Genomic DNA, 25,775 nt, shown 5'->3' on the forward strand with positions numbered 1-25,775 from the left:
CTTCCAATACTTTCCTCTCCTGCCTTCAAAACAAGGAAATAAACTGTCAGTAGATTCTCCACTAGCTGTCTGCCCTTCCTGCCTGAATCATCTGTCAGCAAAATTGGAAAATCTTTCTGGCATTGTGCTAGACACTCTTATATAGACTGAAAACCCTAAAAATTTATGACATGTGGAATAGTTTTCTTAGGTCAGGTCAGGACACCCTAGTTGCAAATGCCATTATTAGTTCAATAATTCTTTCAGATTTACTTCACCTGTACCCGGTCTTCTGCCTGTGACTTAAGCTTACTCTTTTGTGTTAAAATCACTGTTACACTTAGAGAGGCAACCGTTAACTTGGGGGTAAAAAAAAAAACCTAAAAACTTGAGTAAGAAATGAAATGTAGTTATAGAATATTGTGGGTCCATATGTTAACAGTATTTACATTATCATATTAATAATGCAAACCCTGAATATTGGTTTAACTAGAAGTCAGTATTCTCCCACGACTATATTGGGAGAAGCGTGTATGATGAAGGTGTTGGGGAGGCATCTTGCTATTAGAAAGTCAGTAGATAATATCTACAGTTAAAAAATAGCCCCAGAGTTGACAGTAATTGCCTCTGAAGAATAGGAAAGGGAGGTGGAGAAGGTTGGCACAGTGAACTGCTGGTATTTGTTATAAACTATATACTTATGTGATTTGAATAAAAACAAAATAAAATGAAGAAGTGACACAGAAATGTAAAAGGTAGCTTTGTAAGACCTAATATAATTTGGAGTTTTCACCATAGATTTCCTGGTGTAGCTAAAGTTTAAATATTTAAACTTATTTAAGTTTTGTAAGTTAAAGTGCTCTAAAGTTAAATACTTTCCTTTAGCTTCTGTATTCAAATATATTCTAATTAGAATAATATGAATTTACCTTTTGCCCTTTGGGCCCAACAGATTGATTTAGAGTATTACGTTTAAAATGGCCCTGATTTTTCCACCCATGATGAGTGTTTTAAATTTAATGTAATTTTAAATTTAATAAAAGTTCCACCTGAGTTTATTCATTACTTGCAAGTTATTCAGAAAATAATAACTGCCTTTTCTGTCTAGTTTGTTATTAAAAACATTCTTCTCAATATATCTAATTTCTTGCCCTCATCCTTGCAGTGACACTGTTATCCCTCAGAATTTTGGCAGCTACTGGTTTGTCAGATGGTATAATGAAGCCAGTACTATATCCTAAAAATCTGATTGTGTCATTTCGTACTCAATATCTTGAACAACTGCCTTAATAATGACCACCACAGGTTTCTTCTGTTTTTCTCTTACAGTTATTGTCATGTGTGGTGACACGTATGTCCAGAGAGAGGCTGTGTGTTTTTATGAGAGAAGAGGATTGATCAAATGGGCTTTTTCTTTTGTTTTATGGCCAGCTTAGGAAACATAAAAGGGAAAGATTTTTGGAAGGCCACTTAAAGAACTTTGTTTATTGATACTGAGGGAGGTAGAATAAAGGATAGTATTCACATTCTCTGCCATTCCACTCTGCCTCTAATTGGAGCTTGTCTCGTGTATTAGCTGGTCCAGGAAACATCCCAATTCAGACTCTCCAAATGCTAATTATTACTGTAGCGCACATTTATTGAACACTTTTATGTGCCAGGTACTCTTTAAAGAGCTTTTTAGAAACTTTCTCATTTAATGTTCCCTGCAATGCTATGTAATATATATGTGTAAAATGAAGAAAACTTTTTTCCTAAACTTTAATGAGCGTTAACTTTTACAGCAAGACAGTTGTTTAGCTCCAGGTAGATACTTGGAGACGTTTTCTTGCTCCATATATGGAAGATGTAAAAAATCAAACTGTACAATTTAAGGCCACATATGATAGGCTTCTACAGTTTCTAATAAAATTATGAAGAGACTCTTATTACTGACATTTGAAGTCCTAGAGTTACAGAAGAAATTGTTAGAGCATAAAAGAAGAATTGAACAAATATCAAGACATTCTATATTTTCTTAGATGTGGAGATAAAAGTAGATTTATTTATTGAGAAAAATGTGAATGTAGATACGACACCAGAAGCACAAACAACAAAAGGAAAAATAAATTGGAGTTCATCAAAATTAAACTTTTTTATGCGCCAAAAAAACATTATTAAGAAAGTGAAATGACAACCTCTACAGAATGGGAGAACATATTTGGAAATATATATTTGATATGGCTTTAATATCCAGAATATAGAAAGAACTGCAGCTCAACAAAAAGACAAACCACCTCATTAAAAAAAAAAATGGACAAAGGACTTGAATAAACATTTCTCCAAAGATCTACAAATGTCCAATAAATACATGAAAAGGTGCTCAACATCATTAACCACTAGGAAAATTCAAATCAAAACCATGAGATACCACTTCATACCCACTAGGATGGATTGCTATTGCTTTAAAAACAGAAAATAAAATGTATTAGTGAGGATACAGAGAAATTAGAACTCTCCTGCATTGTTGGTGGGAATGTAAAATGGTGTAGCTGCTGTGGAAAACAGTTTGGTGGTTCCTCAAAAAGTTAACATAGAATTACCCCTATGACTCAGCAATTCCACTCTTAGATATGTACCTCCAAAGAATTGAAAGCAGGTACTCGAACAGATACTTGTACACCAGTGTTCTTAGCAGCGTTATTCAGAATAGGCAAAAAATGGAAACGTGAGCTATCCATATAATAGAATATTATTCATCCGTAAAAAAGAAACATGCAACAACATGGATGAACCTTGAAGACATTATGTTGAGTGAAATAAACTAGACAGCAAAAGACAAATAGTGCATGCTTTCACGTATATGAAATATCTAGAATAAGCAAATTCACAGAGTCAGAAAGTAGATTACAGGTTATCAGGAGGTGGGGGAAGAGGGGATGGGAAGTTATTGCTTAATGATACAGAGTTTCTGTTTTGGATGATGGAAAGGTAAGGAATTGTGGTTGGTGGTAGCATAACATAAATGTTATTATTGCCACTGAGTACATTTATGGTTATATTAGCAAATTTTATTTATATGTTACCATAACTTAAAAAATAAATTTAAAAAATAAGTAAAAATATTAAGTTAAATCATGTCTAAAAAAGATAGAGAATGTTTTTCTAGTTAATCTTCAGAATTACTTAAATATTAATAGGATTGAGAGGATAGGTATGGACAGAAGGGGTGAACTTAAAGTGACTCTAGAATTGACATAAAATAGCTAAATGTATGAATCATCTAGAAAAGCTCAGAAAGAAGAGTGATAGATAAAGTTGGATGCACCCTGTTAGGTATTAAAGTATATTTCAGATATCAAAGCATGAGGATGCTGGTGCCGTACTGGACAAACAGGTCTATGGACCAGAATATCATGGAAATTCAGAAATAGTCAACACATGTAAAGGTGGGCATCTTAAATCAGGGCTATAAACTATTCAACAAATGGTGTTATGACAACTGATTGACCATTTGGAGGAGGGAGGAGGTAGATTAGTATTTCACATTAAGTAGGGATTTTATTGTACAAAATAGACCCATAAATGTATTAGAAAAAAGTTTGGATAATTATATAATCTTGTGAGGAAGGGCTCCCTAAGAAAGGTTGGCAAAGGCAGACACAAAAGAATAATAATACTAGATTTTCCTACATAAAAGTTAAAAGTCATTGTGAAACCATATTTGTTAAAAATTAGACATCAGTGTTCTCACAAACATTGGAGACTGACAGCTTGACATACTGAGCCCTCTGTCTTGGGGCTTGCCCCTATGAAGCTTGTTACTGCAAAGGAGAGGCTAAACCTGCTTATAATTGTCCCAAGAGTCTCCCCCTGAGTGCCTCTTTGTTGCTCAGATGTGGCCCTCTCTCTCTCTCTAACTAAGCCACCTTGGCGGGTGATCTTGCTGCCCTCCCCACTACATGGGACCTGACTCCAGGGGTGTAAATCTCCCTGGCAACACCAGATATGACTGCCGGAGATGAATCTGGACCCGACATCATGGGATTGAGAACATCTTCTTGTCCAAAAGGGGGATGCAAAATGAAACGAAATAAAGCTTCAGTAACTGAGAGATTTCAAATGGAGTCAAGAGGTCACTCTGGTGGACATTCCTATGCACTGTATAGATAACACTTTTTAGATTTTAATGTATTGGAATAGCTAGAAGTAAATACCTGAAACTACCAAACTCCAACCCAGTAGCCTTGACTCTTGAAGACGATTGTATAACAATGTAGTTTAAAGGGGTGACAGTGTGATTGTGAAAACCTTGTGGATCGCACTCCCTTTATCCAGTGTATGGATGGATGAGTAGAAAAAATGGGGACAAAAACTAAATGAAAAATAGGGTGGGATGGGGGGGATGATTTGGGTGTTCTTTTTTACTTTTATTTTTTATTCTTATTCTGATTCTTTCTGGTGTAAGGAAAATGTTTAAAAATAGATTGGGGGGATGAATGCACAGCTATATGGAGGTACTGTGAACAGTTGATTGTACACCATGGATGACTGTATGGTATGTGACTGTATCTCAATGAAACTGAATTTAAAAAAATTAGACATCGGCAAAAAACTATAATAAAAGTTAAAGTGCAAGTGGCCACCAACATGTACAACAAAGGATTGTTATCTTCAATATAAAAAAGAGCTCTTTGAAATGATATGAAAGAATGACTACCTCAAGAGAAAACTGACCAAAGAACAAAAATAGTTATTTCACAATATTAATACAAATCAAATGGCCAGTAAACCAGTGCAAGGTACTTAACTCAGAAGTAAACAAATGTAGGCAAATTGTTGTGTTGTATGCTTCCAGACAGATTAACAAAGATTTAAAATGATGATCATGTGTACTGTTGGTGAAGGTAAAGGAAAGTAAACAAACATTTTTTTATACTGTTGAGCTGCTGGGGTGTGTTGATTGGCTTAACTATCCGTAAAGAAGATTTAGAAACATGTTTCAAAAATCCTAAGAAATGTATACCTTTTCACTTAGCAAATCTATGTGTCAATGTTAATGTTTAGGAGTAGTTGGAAAAGTGTTCAAAGATGGATGAAGGTGAATGCTTTTGCCATGTTGGTAATAGTATTAGGATAAGTCACATCCTAATGTAGAAACAGCTTAAAGTATGGACAGCTGAAGAATGGAACATTGGTGCTCATGAATAATAAAGATGCAGAGCCGTACTTCTATCAGATATTACCTGGAAGGGAAGAAAGCACATTTCAAATTAGTAGGGAAATATGATTCCGTTTATTTTGTTAATTTCAGGCAACTGCAAGAGCAACGACAAAAGGAGCTGGAGCGGGAAAGGCTGGAGAGAGAGCGAATGGAAAGGGAGAGGCTGGAGAGAGAGAGGTTAGAAAGGGAAAGGCTCGAGAGGGAACGGCTGGAACAAGAGCAGCTGGAGAGAGAGAGACAAGAAAGGGAACGGCAGGACCGGCAGGAACGTCTGGAGCGGGAGAGGCAAGAAAGAGAGCGACAAGAACAGCTGGAGAGGGAGCAGTTGGAATGGGAGAGGGAGCTAAGGATATCAAATGCCGGTAAGAAGCTCTTTTGTGTAGTTATATTAGAATATTTAACATTTGAGATGCTTGGGATTAAGCTATACAGTTTGCAGTTATGGAAAACAATAGAGCAATGACTACATTAGCATTTTTTTTCTCTGCATATTGCTTTTATTGCTTAGCGATTTAAAGAAACTGCTCTTAGAAATTTTGTTATGGCATTCTAATTCTTCTAACACCCTATAAGTTGGCTATAAAGTATAATTGAATTTGGGAAATTTTTTAAATTGGATGAACTTGGAATATGTTTTCCTCTTGAGATTGCTTAACTCTCCTCTAATGCTGTAGTATTGTAGTACCATTCAGCAAGAAATATGCTTGTTTGTATTCTAAGGTTTTTGAAGGAAGAATTAGAACAATAGGTGAAAAATATCCTCTCTAAAACTGACTAGTTATTTAACTATAAATATTTTCTACTATTGTGAAAGAGTTGTGGAAATTACTGAATCTGATGGACTTTATTAAAAGACTTAAGAGTTAAGATATGGCTAAAAGTTTGAGGGATTTTAACATTCATTAAAATTAGCAGTCATTATGGATTGATTAAATATTGGTTCCTCAGTTTGTTGTTTGAGTTAATTCTTTTTTTTTTTTTTTTTTAATTGCCTAAGTTTTTTCTGGGGTTATCGCCAACAAAACAAAGATTTCCTCAAATAAGCATTGATTAAAAGGTTCCTAGCCCTTTAAAAATAGATGTTTTGCCAGGGTTGCTATTTGTTTATTTGTCTGTTTTTTGTTTTTTTTTAATCAATTTATTTCATTTATGGTTAGTCCAGGTAATTTGAATGTCCTTTATGGACTATGAAATGAAGATTAAGAACTGTAGAGTCAGGATAACCTGATCATGTAAATCAATTAATCCACTTATTGAATGAAAAGAAAACTTATTTTGTCCTCTTCTGGATCTCAAAATGTATTTAGAAGTTAAAATGTTCTTGGGTGGAAATAATTATTTGCACATGTGCCTAATTTTCTGGTACTAACTATAGTCTATTTATACATTTTGTCTGAATGCTGGTTTTGTGGCTTCACTAGCTCCCTTTTTCTCTCTCCTTTTTTATCCTGTCTTTTGCTGCTGCTTTCCACCTTATGTCCAGCTCCATCTTCAGACAGCTCCCTGTATAATGCTCCACTTCCTGAATATTCCAGTTGCCAGCTTCCTTCAGCACCTCCTCCATCATATGCTAAAGTCATCTCAGCTCCAGTGTCAGATGCCACTCCTGATTATGCTGTAGTGACTGCTTTGCCACCTACTTCCACACCCCCTACACCACCACTTCGACACTCAGCGACACGTTTTGCAACATCTTTAGGTTCAGCCTTCCACCCTGTTCTTCCCCATTATGCTACAGCTTCTCGTCCTATGAACAAAAACTCACGACCTTCTTCTCCTGTGAATACACCCTCTTCTCAACCTCCGGCTACGAAGCCCTGTGCCTGGTCTACTTCCAATTTTTCGCCCCTCCCTCCATCTCCTCCAGTAATGATTAGCAGCCCCCCAGGCAAAGCTACTGGTCCAAGGCCTGTCCTCCCTATTTGTGTTTCTTCTCCTGTGCCCCAAATGCCTCCATCACCAACAGTAACCAATGGGCTGCTCGACTCTGTAACATGTCCAGTGTCTCCACCACCTACCTCAGGGCCAGCAGCTCCTCCGCCGCCGCCTCCACTGCCTTCCCTTGCATCACTCTCACACTGTGGATCTCAAGCTTCTCCTCCTCCAAGCACCCCTGTTGCCTCAACTCCCTCATCCAAGCCTAGTGTTCTCCCTTCTCCCTCTGCAGCTGCCCCTGCCTCTGTTGAGACTCTAAACTCTGTGCTGGGAGACGCCTCTGCTTCTGAGCCAGGCTTGCAGGCAGCCTCTCAGCCGGCTGAAACTCCAGTCCAACAGGGTAAGGCTTTCATTATTGCTACTAACAACTAGTCACTTGAAAGTTATATATCAATAACTTTACATTCCTGGAAGAATGGGTAGGAGAGTTTTGATAGTTGAATATCTTTATGCCATAGTGCCAAATATTTTTAACTTAATAAAGTAGAAAATAAATGTGTTTTTCCCCCTGTTGGATTAATTGCATTTGGAGGATCGATATGAGAAATTTCCATGTTGAACTAGGTTTTGGTATCCTCTGCAGCATCATACTTGAATGTGTTTTCCAATATTTAAAGGTCCCCACATACATTTCTTTTACATTTCACTAGAAAAACTTGACTTGAATACACATTTGCTCTGTCGCACAATAAATATATGATTTGACTTTTTTTTCTTTTAATTTCTGGAAAACTTACAGATACATTTAGTGCCCAGCTGTAGTTGTTATATCATCTTAGAGTCTCCTGGAACCGCTCTGATCTTGGGCCCCATTTCATTTTGGTCTCTCCCATATTAGACTCCAGGGATGGCTGTACTGTAAGCCCTGTGAGCAGCCTCATTTTGCAGGAGGGGTGGAGAGGATGGCAGGCTTGGTGTATTCACAAAGGGTTCCGTGGTCCAAGATTACAAGACATAGTGGGCTGCAGGGATAGTTGAGAAGATGACATCCTCTACAGTTACCCTCTTACTCTCTTCCCACCCTGCCCCTTGGTGTCATGGTGACAGGGAAGGATGTAAGCTTCTAAGTAAGGATTATTTCTAAGTAGAGAAGGGCCTGGTTTTGTAAGTAAATAAGATGCTTAGCAACCCAATTTATTTTTTTAGAATAGGGTTTAGGTAGGATTACAGGAAGGAATCTGACAACAAATTTGCATTTACAAAGAGTGTTATAATATGGATAAGAAGATACCTCTTTAAAAAATCTTAGTTCCTAAGATAAAGTAATAAGGCTTGTTCTTGCTGTGTATACATTTGATACATTTTTGTTGTTGTAACTTAATGAATTTGCTTAAAAGTCGAGTCAGAATGCTAGTGTGTGCAATTAGTATTACTGTGACAGCAGTACTGTACAAGAGAGATACAGTCAGCCTGGCAAGGTTAAAAATCTACCTGCCATATCCTTAGAACTCTAGTAATCTATAGTCCATTACTCCATTACTCTATATTCTTCAAGCAACTTATGTTTTCAGCGTATGCAACTGCTCAAGTTTGGCGATTTTTAAAAATTAACCATCCAATATGCAAATAGCATTTTATTTGTCCCAAAATACTCCTTTTAAAAAGCCTAAAGGAAGAGAATACCTACTGGTCAGTATTCTGATACTAAGTAGGTTCTTGTTCACTCCCTTTGTAATTTTACAAGATTTGAACCTTTCTCTTCTTACCCCCATCTTCTAGACTGAAAAAACTCCGAACTTCAACTTTTGGGTCATTCCAGTATTTCTGAGCGTTATTTTGAGGTTTTATTTTGAAATAGAAGATTACTTCACTTCGGTAGTTTTCAACCCTGGCTGCACATTGGATTTAAATGAAGAATATTTTTAAAATACTGACACCTGGGACTCACCCCTCCTTCATGTTCTTTATTCAGTCACTTGGCCTTCTGTAAACAACTAAACCTTTGTCTTCACTGTTATAGAATTTATTGTCTTAATACTTATGATTTACACAGATTATTTTGGTTCTGTTATTTCAAATACTACTGCCATCGTATAAACTAGTGTGTCTTTTCAGGAATGCTTACCTCCCTACTCAGTTTCATAGGCATTTGTTTTGTTTATATATCAAATCCCATGAACAAACAAACACACAAAATCTAATTAGATGATCTGTTGCACAGTTCTCTTAATAAAGCTCTAACATTAAAGTAAGTCATTTTATACTTTGGCTTTACACTTGAGTATCTTTTTTATACATTTTATACCTTAAACATTAGGATAAATCAAACTCATTAATATTTAGTAGATGTTTGAGTCACTTTAATTTAGCCTGGCGTTCTACTTTCTGTTCCAGTATCACTTAGCTCCATTGTTGATGGCCTTGTTTAACATTCTTTCTCTCAGGCATTGTCTTGGGACCACCTGCCCCTCCCCCACCTCCACCACTCCCACCAGGTCCTGCCCAGCCTTTGGCAGCCCTTCCTCCTCCCCCAGGACCCCCTCCACCCCCTCCACTTCCATCTTCTGGGCCTCCACCACCCCCTCCTCCACCCCCTCTTCCTAATCAAGTACCCCCTCCTCCTCCACCACCTCCTGCCCCTCCCCTCCCTGCATCTGGATTTTTTGTGGGATCCGTGTCAGAAGACAATCGCCCTTTAACTGGACTTGCAGCTGCAATTGCTGGAGCAAAACTTAGGAAAGTGTCACGGGTAAATACATTTCCAAATTATTATATATGTCATAGTCTTTCTAAATATCTAAAATATTAGATTTGTTGTATTGTGATTTTTATGAACCTGTTAACTTCCTTGATTAAAAAAATGAAATGATTTAAACTTCCAGAAGTTTATAGGAATAGTGTAAAGAATTCCTATAAACCCATCATTCAGATTCATCGTTAACATTTTACCATATTTGCTTTATTATTCTGTTTCTTTCTGTACACCTGCACTTTTTTTCCCTGAGTTATTTGAAAGTCAGAAACATCATGCCCCTTGTGTATATTTTGTAAGAAACAGGACAGTCAGCTACAAACCACAGTATAGTTACCAATATCAGGAAATTTAGCACTGAAAGAATATTGTGCAAACCTTATTCAGATTTCATCTGCTGTCCAATGTCTTTTATGACAATTTTTTCTTAGTCTAAGATCATATAAACATTTAGTTGTCGTGTCTCTTTATAATTTACTTTATTCTGTAACGATTTTTCAGTCCTTCTTTCAAGATACTGACATTGAAAAATATGACACAGCTATTTGCTAGATTATTTCCCAGTTTGGGTTAATGTGACGTTTCCTCAATATCATTTCGGTCTTTTCATATTTTGGCAATGGCGTAATGTTTTGTCCTTGGTGTGTCATCACACCAACATATTGGTGGTGTTAATTTTGATAAAAGTTTTGATAACATTCTCTGATAAGTAAAGTCAATGCTGTTCTTTCCATTGGTTCTTAAGATTTAAAAAAAAATAGGTGTTTTTATTGAGGTTAATGCTGATGTTCTGTTTTGAGTTGATGTGTGTATGTGTATTCTCATTAAGATGGAGGATGCCTCTTTCCCAAGTGGAGGGAATGCCATTGGTGTGAATTCAGCCTCATCCAAGACAGATACGGGTCGTGGAAATGGACCCCTTCCCTTAGGGGGTAGTGGTTTAATGGAAGAAATGAGTGCTCTGCTGGCCAGGAGGTAAGTGGGAAATTTTATTATAGCAGACATATCCAGAACTGAGAAGATTGAAGAATTTGTTAATTTTATTCTGAATGTAATTGAACTGGATACAGTTCTTCTTTCTTGGGGAAAGAGTAATTTTTATACTAACAGTTGATTTTTTTTTTTTTTTTAATTTTAATTTACCTTCTTTCTAGGAGAAGAATCGCTGAAAAGGGATCAACAATAGAAACAGAGCAAAAAGAGGACAAAAATGTGAGTTTATAATAAAAGGTTTCTGACTAAACCTTTAAAATTTTAAATTCAAGCATAGCTTATTCAGACAGTCATGTTGGAGATTTAGTTTGAACTTAAATTTGTTTAGGGTGTCTTAGGGTCTCCGTTTCCTTAAATTTAAAATGAGGGAATTAGATGAGATCAACAGTTTTCAAATGTTTCCGGTAGAAGCGCCCCAAGAGTGAATATTCATGCCCCCTATCACCACCTCAGCTGGGGAAACTCTGCTTTCTCTATTGCATTTATATGCGTGCGTGTGTGTGTGTGTGTGTGTGTGTGTGTGTGTGTGTGTGTGTGTGTGTGTGTGTGTAACAAATAAAATGGTTGTTTTCTCTGCTACATTTGGCCTTCCTGAGGCCATTCTTCAAATCTGTCTCTTACAGCTTGCCTTATGGTATTGACTAGTGCAATTTTTAGTGAGAATCAATGAGAACACAGGAGCTCTGGGAGATAGTAGCGGGGGCGGGGATGATGGTAAAAGACAAAAGATGTGTAAACTGAAATGAAAGGGAGAAGAGATACAAAAAGGGGAAAATGGTAGAGAGAGAATATTAATAGTGGGAGTATAAAACACTGCATATATAGTAATATTTCTAGTAGATGTGCTATTATTAAATATATTTAAAACACTAAATATATATAGTAATAGATTTCTACTAGCTGTGATATTATTAAATATATTTCTGTGTTTTTAGGAAGATTCAGATCCTGTTACTTCTAAGTCCTCTTCAACAAGTACACCTGGTAAGTTCAAGAGAAATATTTTAAACTTCGTAAATATTTTCTGAGTATTAATAATTCCCAGTGAAAAATTTCCCACTTTCCCGTGTTTGGACCAATGCCTGCTATTTTAGTTACAGTTGTTTTTTTACAGTCTAACAAAATTTGTCTTTTTCTGCTACCTTTTGTGATACCAGTAGTGACTATTACATTCTTCCTGTTAGTGAGAGATCCATTAAAACACAAAGATTTTTTCTGATTATTCTTGAAAATCATAATTTTGACATATCCAATGTATATTATTATTGATGATTTTGAGGTTATTCAATAAAAGAAGGAAAAAATGTCATATTAGATGAAAGGAAACTATTTTTAGTGATTGATTCTTAAAGGTAAAGTTTAAGTGAGCATGTTACCTAACACTGAAGTCTATTTCACAAAGCATTCTTAAATTGAGACGTTGTCATTTTAACCATTCATTTGAGTTTGATTGATAATGAAGTAAAGCTTCTAATTTATAGGCTAAATTAAAAGAAATCTCAAGCTTTGGGGAAATGTTCTTAAACTCTGAAATTTCTGACATAGAGAACTCTTGGGTTAAAATATGCTATTTAGAGTTCTAGTAAAATATATTTCACTGGAGGTACTTAACAAATACTTGATACATGATGAGAATGTGAATCACTGTGTTTTTACTTGCCATTTCTTCATATTTGAATAAAAGATTAGGAGCTGCACCATTTTCATGTCTTTATCTATTTTGGAATGAGGTGGCAGAAATGCATTTGATGAAGATAGTCTCTAGAATGGTTCCTGGGAAACCATTTTGGAGAAATGTCCGTATTAGTTCTGATAACGTTTGATTTGGAGACAACCTCTAGAATTCAACTTTTTAGATAAACGTGCTTTTTAGAAGAAATACTTTTGTGACTGTAACCCATATAACACAAGAAATTCCTTGTATCCAGTAGTGAGTACTGATAGTTCAGTAGTCAGATTACTGATAATGATTAACATGGCAACTTTTTTTTTTTTCATTTTTATTGAGATTGTTCAGATACCATACAATTATCCAAAGATCCAAAGTGTGCAATCACTTGCCCCTGGGTACCCTCATACAGCTGTGCATCCATCACCACACTTAATTTTTGTTCAATTTTTAGAAACCTTTCATTACTCCAGACAAGAAATAAAGTGAAAGATGAAAAAAGAAAAGGAAACTCTAATCCTCCCCTATCCCTAACCAACCCCCCTCAATTGTTGACTCATAGTATTGGTATAGTACATTTGTTACTGTTTATGAAAAAATGTTGAAATACTAACTGTAGTACATAGTTTGCAATAGGTATATATTTCTTCCCTATATGCCCCTCTATTATTAACTTCTAATTGTATTGTCATACATTTGTTCTGGTTCATGGAAGCGATTTCTAGTATTTGTATAGTTGATCATGGATGTTGCCCACCATAGGATTCAGTTTTATACATTCCCATCTTTTGACCTCCAACTTTCCTTCTGGTGACATATATGACTCTGAGCTTCCCCTTTCCACCTCATTCACACACCATTCGGTGCTGTTAGTTATTCTCACATCTTGCTACCAACACCCCTGTTCATTTCCAAACATATAAGTTCATCCTAATTGAACATTCTGCTCATACTAAGCAACCACTCCCCATTCTTAAGCCTCGTCCTGTATCTTGGTACCTTATATTTCATGTCTATGAGTTTACATATTGTAATTAGTTCCTATCAGTGAGACCCTGCAATAATTGTCCTTATGCGTCTGGCTTATTTCACTCAGTATATTGCCCTCAAGGTTTTGTCATCAACCCATTTTTTTTTAATATGGTTTTGTTCACTTACCATACATTCCATCCTAAGTAATCAGTCGATGGTTCTCTGTATGGTCATACATTTATGTGTTCACCACCTTCACCACTATCTATATAAGAGCATCTGCATTTCTTCCACAAGGCAGGAGGGAGAGTCAAAGAAGTTAGAGAGGCAAAAGAAAGAGGAAAAAAAATGACAGCTAGGAAGCAGCAAAAGGAAAAATAACCTTAAATCAAAGTAGAGTAAAGAATCAGACAGTACCATCAATGTCAAGTGTCTAACATGCCTCCCCTATCCCCCCCTCTTATCTGCATTTACCTTGGTATATCACCTTTGTTACATTAAAGGAAGCATAATACAATGATTCTGTTAGTTACAGTCTCTAGTTTATGCTGATTGCATCCCTCCCCCAATGCCTCCCCATTTTTAACACCTTGCAAGGTTGACATTTGCTTGTTCTCCCTTGTAAAAGAACATATTTGTACATTTTATCACAATTGTTGAATACTCTAGATTTCACCAAGTTACACAGTCCCAGTCTTTATCTTTCTTCCTTTCTTGTGGTGTCTCACATGCGCCCCACCTTTCTCTCTCAACCGTATTCATAGTTACCTTTGTTCAGTGTACTTACATTGTTGTGCTACCATCTCCCAAATTTGTGTTCCCAACCACACATTCCTGTCTTCTATCACTCTGCAGTGCTCCCTTTAGTATTTCCTGTAGGACAGGTGTCTTGTTCACGAAGTCTCTCATTGTCTGTTTGTCAGAAAATATTTTGAGCTCTCCCTTGTATTTGAAGGACAGCTTTGCTGGATATAGGATTCTTGGTTGGCGGTTTTTCTCTTTCAGTATCTTAAATATATCACACCACTTCCTTCTTGCCTCCATAGTTTCTGCTGAGAGATCCGCACATAGTCTTATTAAGCTTCCTGTGTATGTAATGGATCGCTTTTCTCTTGCTGCTTTCAGGATTCTCTCTTTGTCTTTGACATTTGATAATCTTATTATTAAGTGTCTTGGCGTAGGCCTATTCACATCTCTTCTGTTTGGAGTACGCTGCGCTTCTTGGATCTGTAATTTTATGTCTTTCATAAGAGATGGGAAATTTTCTTTAATTATTTCCTCTATTATTGCTTCTTCCCCTTTTCCCTTCTCTTCTCCTTCTGGGACACCAATGACACGTACATTATTGTACTTTGTTTTATCCTTGAGTTCCCGGAGACATTGCTCATATTTTTTCATTCTTTTCTCCATCTGCTCCTTTGTGTGTAGGCTTTCAGGTGTTTTGTTCTCCAGTTCCTGAGTGTTTTCTTCTGCCTCTTGAGTTCTGCTATTGTATGTTTCCATTGTGTCTTTCATCTCTTATGTTGTGCCTTTCATTTCCATAGATTCTGCTAGTTTTTTTGAACTTTCGATTTCTGCCTTATGTATGCCCAGTGTTTCCTTTACAGCCTCTATCTCTTTTGCAGTATCTTCTCTAAACTTTTTGAATTGATTTAGCATTAGTTGTTTAAATTCCTGTATCTCAGTTGAAGTGTACATTTGTTCCTTTGACTGGGCCATAACTTTGTTTTTCTTAGTGTAGGTTGTAATTTTCTGTTGTCTAGGCATGGTTTCCTTGGTTATACAACTCAGGTTTTCCCAGACCAGAACAGGCTCAGGTCCCAGAGGGAAGAAATATTCAGTATCTGGTTTCCCTGTGGGTGTGTCTTAGAAAATTGCTCCATCCTTTGATGCCTCGGGTCACTGTGCTTTTCTGCCCAGCAGGTGACGCCTGTTAGCCTATAATTCTTGACTGGTGTGAGGAGGTATGGCCGTGTTCCCCCAGGCTCTGGGGTCTGGTTCTGAATGGAAAGGGCCCCACCCCTTTCCTCTTAGAGAAAATAAACCCCCTAGGGGGTGGTCATTAGCATTTCAGTGGTCTCTCTCTCTCTGCTTGTGCTGTCTCCACCCTTCCCCAAGTCACAGCCCTGGAAACTGAAAATGACTGGGACTTTCTGCACTGAGCCGAAAAAGAAACAGATAGTACCCTTCAGACCCAGTCCAAGACAACCCTCTGGCTCTCCCAGGTCAGTCGTCACCCAAAGCCTCTGTCTGTTTTTGGGGCTGTGTACCTGTAGTGAGCAGTTCACACTCGCTACTTAAAACCCCAGTTGGAGCTTGGCTGAGCTGTATTCGCTTGCTGGGAGAGAGCTTCTCTCTGGCACCACGAGGCTCCGCAGCTCGGGCTATGGGGGAGGGGGTCTCGTGACTTGGATCCGCAGGTTTTACTTACAGATTTTATGCTGTGTTCTCGGGCATTCCTCCCAATTCAGGTTGGTATATGATGAGTGGATGGTCTCATTTGTCCCCCCGCAGTTATTCTGGATTATTTACTAGTTGTTTCTGGTTTTTTGTAGTTGTTCCAGGGGGTCTACTTAGCTTCCACTCCTCTCTATGCTGCCATCTTGCCCAACCCAACATGGCAACTTTTTGAACTATTTTTCTTCAACCCATTTTGTTGTTCCTCTGAATAAGACTCAAATCAGTTTACATTTATTTCATTGTAGTTTCCCTGTGGTCTGTGACCTACTTACTTTAGCTCTCTCCCATAAGCCAAAATTTGCTATATCCTGTATTATTAAAACCATAGATATATTAGAACTTAACAGTACGTTGGAGTCATGGAACCATTTAGAATTTGCTAGAAATTATGAAGCTTCTCTGGGGGGTAGGGGGGATCATATTGTAAGACAAATTTATACATCTTTGCATATAATTTCAAAATATTCATGAATTCCCTGACTTATCCATGGACCCCCAAGTTAAGAACCCCTTATCTAATACTTGTCCCCTTGTTTAAAATTTAAAACTAAAAAAACGGTTTTGTTTGTGTATGTGTGTATTTACATAAATATAAAATCAAGGATTCATTCACAAGGGCTGGGGCTTCTTTATTCACTTGTTTCATTCCGTTGTTTTTGTTTGTTTGTTTTGTTTTTTGTGTGTGCTTTTTTGTTTTTTTCATTGTCATTGTGCCAGACACTTGACAGGCCAAAAAGAAGTGAAAGATTATGAACCTGAGCACAAGCAACTCGTAGGCTAGTTGTGGAGATACACACACAAAACCATACATTGAATACTAAGTAAGGTTTCGAAGAGGGAGAAGAGCATATAGTTTGGAGTCACTTGGGTCCTTTTTGTAGAGAAAAATGACATTTTACTGCGCCTTGAAGGGCACTTAATTTGGCAGAAAGCAGGGGAAGGAGTTTTATTTCAGGAAGTAAAGAGCATGAGCAAAGGTAGAGAGCTAGAGATCAGCAAGAAGAGACTAGGAAATAGTAAGTAGACTTGCCTGGCTAGAATGGTTTCTTTTTGAGAAATATTGGAAAATACTGTTGGGAAAGTGAATAATGTTGGAATGATGTTCATAAAAGCCTTATGAAAAGTTCAGGAGTTTAGACTCTCTTGCAAGTATTGAGTTGATGTTTAATTGACTGATACACTAAACGGCTTTTGTGAGGAACGTGATGTGGAGATCAAGGGGAGGATTGAGAAACCAGTTGGGAATCAATGGACTAAAATGCAAATAAGGATTTTGTGTGTTCCCTACGATTTCCCCTCTCCCCAACCCCACCCCTACATACACTCCCTCACCAAAGGTAACCCAGCCCCTGCTTTTCCCCCTGAAATTATCCTAGAGCCCCCTTAGAGAGATGACCTCCCTGCTTCCACTCCTCCAGGGCTGACCTGAACTGTTCTTGCTCGAAACCAGATGAGCCCTTAAAGGATAGCTCTGATTTGCCTGGTAGAGACAGGACTTCAGCCAACTATTAAAAGGTAGCATTTGCTACGTCTTCACCATCTTGCAATTACTTTTCCATCTTTCCACCCATCTCTTCTTGGATGTTGAGGTCTTGACTACCCTTCCTTGCCTGTCTAATTGTCCCTCAGTTTCATTCAGGAGTTTTTCATCTGTTCTGGCTAGTTGTCCCTTGGATGTGTTCTGATACCAGCCCTCCTGGGCCTCCTCATCAGATTATTTGATGTGCCCTGGCCAACTGTAAAACCTTCCCACCTCTAGTGGTCTTTAAGAGAATGTGCTAGCTGTTGAAATACAGAAGAAGAAATAAAAATATGTAATTAAACAGGGAGGAGTGGATGAGGAGCAAAGCAAGATCATTGATGACTTTAAGGTTTCACACGTAGATGCCTGGATATAACAGAAACCCAGAACCAAAGCATTGTCTCATGGGAGAATTTCAATTTACTTTTGGTTATGTGCCGTTTGAAGGGAAGACAAACTACCCAAGTGAGAATGTGTAGAAGTCAATTGAGGAGCCATATTGAAACTCAAAGCAATGTTTCCTGGTTAAAACTGTATGATATAATCACAACTCATAGAGAGACTTGATAATGATCTAGTGAGGCCAGCAGACACATCAGTGAATTGGCCCAAATTGGAAAAACAATTCAAAGCACGTGAGACTTCCAACCAGTGGACCATTACATAGTGCCTTTTATTATAAGAACTTATAAGAGGTTAAAGAATAACCTTAAAATTAAATGTAACTGCCAAGTTCCAAGAATTAGTTGTTTGAGAATCAAGGAAGTATAATAGGGTTCCATGATTCTGAATTTATTTTGCGTTGTACGAATTTTTCTCCAGGAGGACTTTCTGGTTAGATTGAATTTTAAAGTACTTGAGCACATTAAAGATTATACTTTTTCTTTGTTTTACCATTGGCAATTAAAATAATCTTAAATACCATAGCTTATTCTATTCCATTCTAATTTATTAAAATTATCCTGCCCTTATTCTTATTATCCTGTCTTTATTAGAGAAATGTTTGACCATATGGTTTTTAGAATTGTAGTATTTTAGATTTAACAATTTGGGTTTTTCCTGGGAAACTTGTCATACTTGCTTATTAATTTCTTCTCATTTTAAGATCTGAAATTGTGTAAATTAGAATCCTCATGGATTTTAATTAAAGTTTAGTTTTGAAATTCTTAAATTTTTGTTTATATTACCACATAAACATGTAAGATGGTATTTATTGTTTTATTTGTTATACAAAGACTCTGGAAGCATATAGGATATTTAATTTTGATTTATGTTCTTTATTTTTAAAGAACCAACAAGAAAACCTTGGGAAAGAACAAATACAATGAATGGCAGCAAGTCACCTGTTATCTCCAGGTATCAATTTTTTCCCTAAGTTTTTACTACTTCTGTTTCTAAAGAGAAATTAATAGCTTTTTATTGTAGAATATTTTGAATTGTAGATTTAGAAATTGTATAAAGGAGCAAGTAAAACACACATACTACTATTGGACAACCACTGAGCTCCATTATATTTTTATTAGTGATTTGTCTGGTAAACAGTACCCTACATGTACTGGCCATGTTGTCTGAAATTTTAAAATCGCTTTTGTTCCTCCAAATTTTTTTTTCAAAAAATTCAAAACTACAGAAAAGTTGAAAAAATAGCGCAGTGAACCCCCAAATAACCCTTCACCTAGATTGACCAGTTGCAATTTTTGTGTTTTAAAATGAAAAGCAGCCAGAGGGAAAAAACTAATATTTAAGAAAGAGCAAAACAACTGAAAGGTTGAATTTGTCAGACAGAAAGATTTATTACTCTTTCTCAGTTGAAACTTACGTTCATTATCAAGTTAAAAAAGATAGTGCCCAGAAACAAGATTAGTTAATCTGTGTTTCTAGAGTATAGACATGTGGGCATGGTCAAGCAAATTCAGTGTTCCTTAGCTAGGTGTACTTTATTATCATGAATAAATTTACATCACAAGTCTTGACTATAGAAGAAGCTTTTTCTTGATTTATGAGAAAGTTTGAAGAAAAAAAGAATGTATTTAGAGACTAAACCATTTTTTGCCTCTCCGAGCTACTTGAGTTAGTTTTGCCTCATTAAAAAACAAACTTGACTCTACTCATACAAACCTAATAATGAACAGTACAAAGATAAACCTCATATTATCACAAATCTCTTCTTTGTTAGCCTGCATCTAAATTTGGGTTTTTTATCTGGTTGTTCCTGCTGGTAAAGATTTGGTGATGAAATAATTGCTTAAGCTGTAAAACCAGATCCTTTTGAATGTATAGAAGCTTTCAGTTTCTAAGAGATTGAAAGGTGAATATATTTGATTTTAGAAGAAAATGAGAGGAATTGCTTTTGATGGTTATGTTTTAACAATAGAGTAGGAAAATTGCTCATTTATGTTTCCCCAGTGCCTAATTTGAGGTGGCATAAGGTATAGGTTTTCTTCAGTAGCACATCGTGACGCCTGATTTATAAAGTACATATCAGGTAACAGAACTGTCTTGGGCCTTTGAAGGTATAAATTGTGGTGGGAAAGAATTCTTTCTCCTCTCTGCCACTACTCTTCATCCCTACCCCATCTGGAGGAATTCCATAGAGACCTTGCCTAAAGCTAAACCTAAATTGATGGCAAAAGTCACCTTTGAAGAGATGTGAAAGAGGTTCTCCAAATGGAATGTCTTCCTTGATATGTTTAGGCTCACTTGGTTAAGGAAAAAATAATCTTTGAAAGATATTTCAGAACTTCTTAAAGTTTAGTAAGTGTTTTATAGGTCATCATTTTGAAAGTATATTTTGTACACATAAATCGAATCCGAGTTCTTGTTATCCAGGAGTGATTTTAGTCATGTCCCAACATTTTAGATGGTTTTCCTCACCTTTGCCAAAATTGAAATTCTAAAATGCCTGATTATTTCTTGGTCATACCTTTTGATAGATTTGCTCCAACAACTGATAAGTCTTAAAATTTCACTGAAAGCAGTTTTGACAAAGAAAAATATTTAAGAGACTCAGAATTGCATTGCTTTTTTTTTCCCTAAGCTTCTCATCTGTTCCTTCTGAAAGGAAATATATTGGCCATGTAATTTATAAGTAATATTCATCCTTGAACTGTAATGAGTAGAAGTACCCATCTATCTCTCCTGAATATACATATCAAAATTGTTAGTGGTAAGATGGATTGATAGTAATATCCATGATATATTGCATTATGCTATATTTATTAAGTGAACATGTCAGATAGTAGACTTAAAGCAATAATAGTGTAATTGAAAATTTAGTTTAAAAAATATGACTGAAATGTAACATTGAAGTCTTTTTGAATTCTTTCTATGGTTTTTATCAAGAGCTTATAGGTTTTGTATTCAAAATGGAAACATAGTTCTTTATGTGCCTCTTAAGAAGAGTTAATTTTGTATACTGCAAACTACAATGATGTTGATTGGTGCTCTTTAATTCTAGTCTGTAGCTTAATGTTCACTCTAATGGTAAGCTTCTTGATTGTGTTTTGATACTTCATGTATCTTTGCCGTACGTGGTACTATACCAATAGCCTATAAAAGTAGCCATTGTTTAATGGCTTTTTAAAATTTTCTGAAATTGTCAAGTAAACAGAGTATCCTCACATAATTAGAATTAGTCTAAAAATAGCTTTTTTAATTAGAAAAAATAATTATGTTAAGGTTAGTTCTTGTTTTGTTGCTATGAAAACCTATAAAACAGTAATATAATGAGGATTATTTTTTAAAGTCCTATTGTATTCCCCTTTAAATGGTTTTTCCACTTCATAGACGGGATTCTCCAAGGAAAAGTCAGATTGTTTTTGACAACAGGTCCTATGATTCATTACACAGGTATCCTGCTGTGACTTTGTGACTGGAGACTTAAACAACATGTTCAGGATAGGGCTGAGCTTTTTCTACGTGGATTGGTAATCACCACAAGTGAGATATTTAGGAAGATTGTAGCTTTCATTTTTTGAATGCTTTATTTAGAAAGCTTTTTTAAAATATCCTGAGAGTTTACTTGGAAAAATTTAATAGTATCCATTTCCCTGCCATCACTTTATAGTTTCATTAGGATAATATAAATGGTAGCATATCAGAAATACTAGATTGGGAACCTAACACCACATATGTCATCTAGTTTTTTTGTGGCTTTAGCATTTTATTTTAAAAGCTTATGATGATTATAAGTATGCTATGATAAGGGTGATTATAAGTATGAGACGATTCTTTTAAAAAGTAGGATAGAAGATCCTGTACTGTTTGTTATTGGAACACAGGACAATATTATTATCACAATTAGATAATTTATTCTCTGTTTTCTAGATACTACTTATGATAAATTGAATATCTTTAACAACATAGTATTCTACATCCTGAGTGAATCAGCAGATTATTTGTTTTCTAAATGAGCCCTATTATACCATTTCTTAACCTAAAAAACTTAAGATATGAACCATGTATTTCTTTCTTAATTAAAAAAGTTAACAAGAAGAATCCTCAAATGTTTAAGCTATTTTTAGAATTAATGTGGCACAATAGGGACTTAAATACTGTACTATAGGTATTTTATAGGAAGGAAGCCAGAGGCAGCACTCTCATAAAGTGATTAAAACTTCTGAGAAACCCTCATTTTATCAATTACAGTGAAAACTCATAGGTTAGAAGTAATGGAAATATACTCATGTTATTATATGCATCTAATATTTAAAATACTTATCAATTCTACTGGGAACATGAATTAAATAGTGTATGGAAGGGGTGACCAAGGCTGAGATTAGGGGTTTGTGTAATCAGACTCTGGCCACATTCTTAATTTGCTATAATTATTTTCATGCCATTTATGATTAAAATATTTGATAAGTTTATTTCATCAGCCAGTTAAATCTCTATAAAATACTAATATTGTGGCAGTGAAAGATAGTTATTCCTGCCCCCTTTTTTTTTTTGAGGTGGTTTAATTGTTTCAACCAGAAAGCTTATTTAGGAAATTTGCTAATAGATAGAGAGTAAAGGAGCATTTAACGAGATTGATCTCAGTTATCTTGCTGCTTTCACACACGGTGGCCCCTGGGATAATGTCATTAATAAGCCTTTGTTTAAAAGTGGTGATTACTTCTTTCCTTCAGTATGAAAAGTTCCCCCCTCTAGCTAATTATCATGGTGGTGGTGGTGGCGGTAGTAGTGGTGGTGGTGGTGGTGGTAATGGATTGCATGTTAGCATGAATTAATCTTTTAAAAATTGCATGTTTTCACAATTTATTATATAACTATTTTTTGGCATTGTTTAGTCAATATGGATATAGTCATAACATACTGCCAGATAAAGTAGCAGTTGCTCGTGTGAATTTCCTTCAGAGGAATTCATTATATAACTTAGGAGAAAATGTACCCGTTGAATATGAGAAGTAAAAGAAAAGCAAGGGAATTAATATTCTTTAACTCTGGAGGTAGGAATAGATGGCCACAGCATGACGCCCTTCAAGGCTGTGTAGTAGATCTGACTCTACGCGGTACGCCATCATTGCATTCTGGGGGTCTCAGTAAATCTTAAGTGATTATGGAGTTAAGTAAAGTCCTCAGCAAAGTGAAAAGGTACATCTTCACAAGAAGATAGGAAATACGTGATATAGATCTTATTTTCCTTGTTCATATAACCATAGCAGCAGGTGCCTAATAAAATAAAATTGATCGACTTGCTTCATTACAACTTTTTAAGTGGTAATATGCTTTGATATTAAAGCAAACTAACTCCATATTTCATCTTCACAAACAATGCCTATGGGTTTGAAGTATAATGTCTCATAAGAATTGTAGAAATTGTAATTGAAACTTTGAAAAAAGTTATTACACCTTTTGGGTCTTGGTTCAGGTTTCTAGCATTGTTTAGGCATGCTGCATAATTGAAAATCTATGACGTGACTAATGATTTCAATTTGCATTGGTTTATGGACCTTACAGAGTGGCCACTCACTATAGTAAGTCTGAAAATAGATGAGTAGCCAAGTAAAACACTAGGATTTCCACTGAGGATTTTGTCTTATGCCATAATTGGAGAGGGAGCCATGACTGATTTATTTGGTATTGAAAATTTTGCTTAAAATATACCTAATCTAAGATTTATTTTCTTCATATAAAATTTTTAATAGAGACTTAACTTTCAGGAGAAAAATAATAATTGGCAATCTGCTTCTGCCTGGTATTTCCGTTCCTCCTCACCCACCCACATGTACAAAATTAAGTTGATGAAACTAGTTAGCCTGGAGCACACCGTTTAGATGACTTTTCCATAAAAACTTTATAGGGAAATAGCATATAGCCAATTGGACATGAATGTACTTCTAACTAAATAATCATTTTTCTAAAGTTCTTGTTTATTTTAATGCTTGAAATGGAACAAAATATATACATAGAAATTTTGCTTCCTAAAATGTTTTATTTTTCTCCTTTTTCTAAAACCAAGGCATAGGATTTGTAAACTGATTTACATTAGGATAAAATACTCCAGTTTTTTTTCCCTTTCAGTTGGTTTGCCAGCTGGTCTTTTCATTTCTGGCTTCGTCAGCATACCCTACACACTGGTTTCCTGCTTCGTGCCCAAAGACCATTGTCTTTTACTCTTTCCTGAAGAAGTCATGTCATCTAGTCACCATTTTCTGGTTTCTTTACATATAATTGAAAATAATAAAATAATGAAAAGTATTTTCTGTGTTCTAATCAGTCCTACAATTTTGATAGTTAACTTTTTAATGAAATGTTTTTTATTTAAGAAATGTTTTTAAATCTGGTGTTGGGTTGGTAAATTGCAATTGTTTATGAACTCATTAAATATACTAAGTGTTTACCCATTCTGGAAATTTCATTTTTACAGACCAAAATCTGCACCCTCATCACAGCCCAGTGCCAATGGAGTCCAGACAGAGGGCCTAGACTACGATCGATTGAAACAGGTATGGGTCCATGGCAGCTTTTGTTTATTTGTACTTGTTTGTGTGCTTCTTTCTTTCTTTTTTAATTTTTAATCTTTAAATAATTTCAAATTTAGAAGAAAGTTGAAAGGTAATACAAACCCCATATAGAGAACTCCAACATACCCCCACCGCCCCAGATACACAGATCCATCCATTTTAGCATTATACCACCTTGGCCGATCTTTCTTTCTTCCTGTCTGTCTGTCTGTCTGTGTGAACATTTGAGAACGGGTTGAACATATCGCGCTCCGTGAACACATAATACCTCCATATACATTTCCTACGAACAAGGATATCACTTATGTAATCACCTTAAGTACAGTTACCAACGTCAAGAAATTTAACATTGATAAAAAGCTTACAGCCTATATTCCAATTTTTTGTTATGTCCCAATAATGTCCCTTTCAGCCTTTTCTTTTCCGTTCCTGGATCTCAGTATCATGTATTGAAATTAATGGTCGTTATCTCTTTAGGTTCATTCTTTCTTTCTCTCTTTCCTTCCTTCTTTTTGTGGAAATATATATATAACATAAATCTTCCCATTCTGACCCCTCCCAGTCATACCATTCAGTGAGATTAATCACATTTACAGTGTTGCAGTGCCCTCACCAGCTTCCATTACTGTAACTTTCCCTGAACCCCAAAAAGAAACCCAAAACACATTTTGTATTAATTCCCCATTGCCCCTTCCCCCAACCCCTGGTAACCTGTACTCTACTTTCTGCCTCCCTGAGTTTGCATATCCTTTGATATTTTCTTTGTAGGTAACATGGGCCTTAAATTTAACATCCTAAATCTATAATAATCAAGTTTACTTTTGTTACCAACTTTAAAACTTCAATAATATAGCATAAATTATGTTCCTTTGCTCCCCTATCCCCCTACCTTTATGTAGCTCTTGCCACAAATTACATATTTAAACCTTATGAGGCCAGAACCACTGATTTATCATGACACTTTATACATATGCCTTTCAGATCCTGTAGGAAGTAAAAAAGTGGAGTTACAAATCAAAAATAGAATAGTACTGTTATTTATATTTACCTGTGTCTTTATTTCACCAGAGATTTTATTTCTTCATGTGGCTTCAGTCAGTTGTCTAATGTCCTTTCCTTCAAACCTATAAAACTCCCTTTAGCATTTTTTGTAGGGCCAGGCTGGTGATGGCATAGTATAATCCCTCACCTTTTGTTTATCTGGGATTGTCTTAATCCCTCCCTCATTTTTGAAAGACAGTTTCAGCACTTCAAATATGACCTCCCACGGCCTTCTTGCCTCCATGGTTTCCAATGAGAAAGTAACACTTAATCTTATTGAGGCCTCCTTGTGTGTAACGTTGCTTCTGTCTACAACTTTCAGAATTTTCTCTTTATCTTTG

The 25,775-nt window shown here is 36.0% G+C and overlaps 1 protein-coding gene across 3 annotated transcripts in view; it reads left to right on the forward strand.

Moving 5' to 3' along the window:
* ENAH (ENAH actin regulator) overlaps positions 1 to 25,775 on the forward strand; it is a 153,820-nt gene that overhangs the window by 119,095 nt on the left and 8,950 nt on the right. Inside the window, exons 5-13 of one of the 3 annotated variants that reach the window (XM_037822896.1) lie at positions 5,273 to 5,544; positions 7,350 to 7,457; positions 9,502 to 9,806; positions 10,639 to 10,784; positions 10,964 to 11,021; positions 11,738 to 11,786; positions 18,715 to 18,781; positions 21,212 to 21,274; positions 24,297 to 24,375. In XM_037822896.1, coding sequence (XP_037678824.1) covers positions 5,273 to 5,544; positions 7,350 to 7,457; positions 9,502 to 9,806; positions 10,639 to 10,784; positions 10,964 to 11,021; positions 11,738 to 11,786; positions 18,715 to 18,781; positions 21,212 to 21,274; positions 24,297 to 24,375 — 1,147 coding nt within the window. Of the gene's footprint in view, positions 1 to 5,272; positions 5,545 to 6,665; positions 7,458 to 9,501; positions 9,807 to 10,638; positions 10,785 to 10,963; positions 11,022 to 11,737; positions 11,787 to 18,714; positions 18,782 to 21,211; positions 21,275 to 24,296; positions 24,376 to 25,775 lie in introns of all 3 variants that reach the window. The other 2 variants (XM_037822891.1, XM_037822899.1) reach the window with 2 other exon arrangements.

Source organism: Choloepus didactylus, chromosome 2 (assembly GCF_015220235.1).
Source record: "Choloepus didactylus isolate mChoDid1 chromosome 2, mChoDid1.pri, whole genome shotgun sequence".
In the NCBI taxonomy this organism is placed as follows: Eukaryota; Metazoa; Chordata; class Mammalia; order Pilosa; family Megalonychidae; genus Choloepus; species Choloepus didactylus.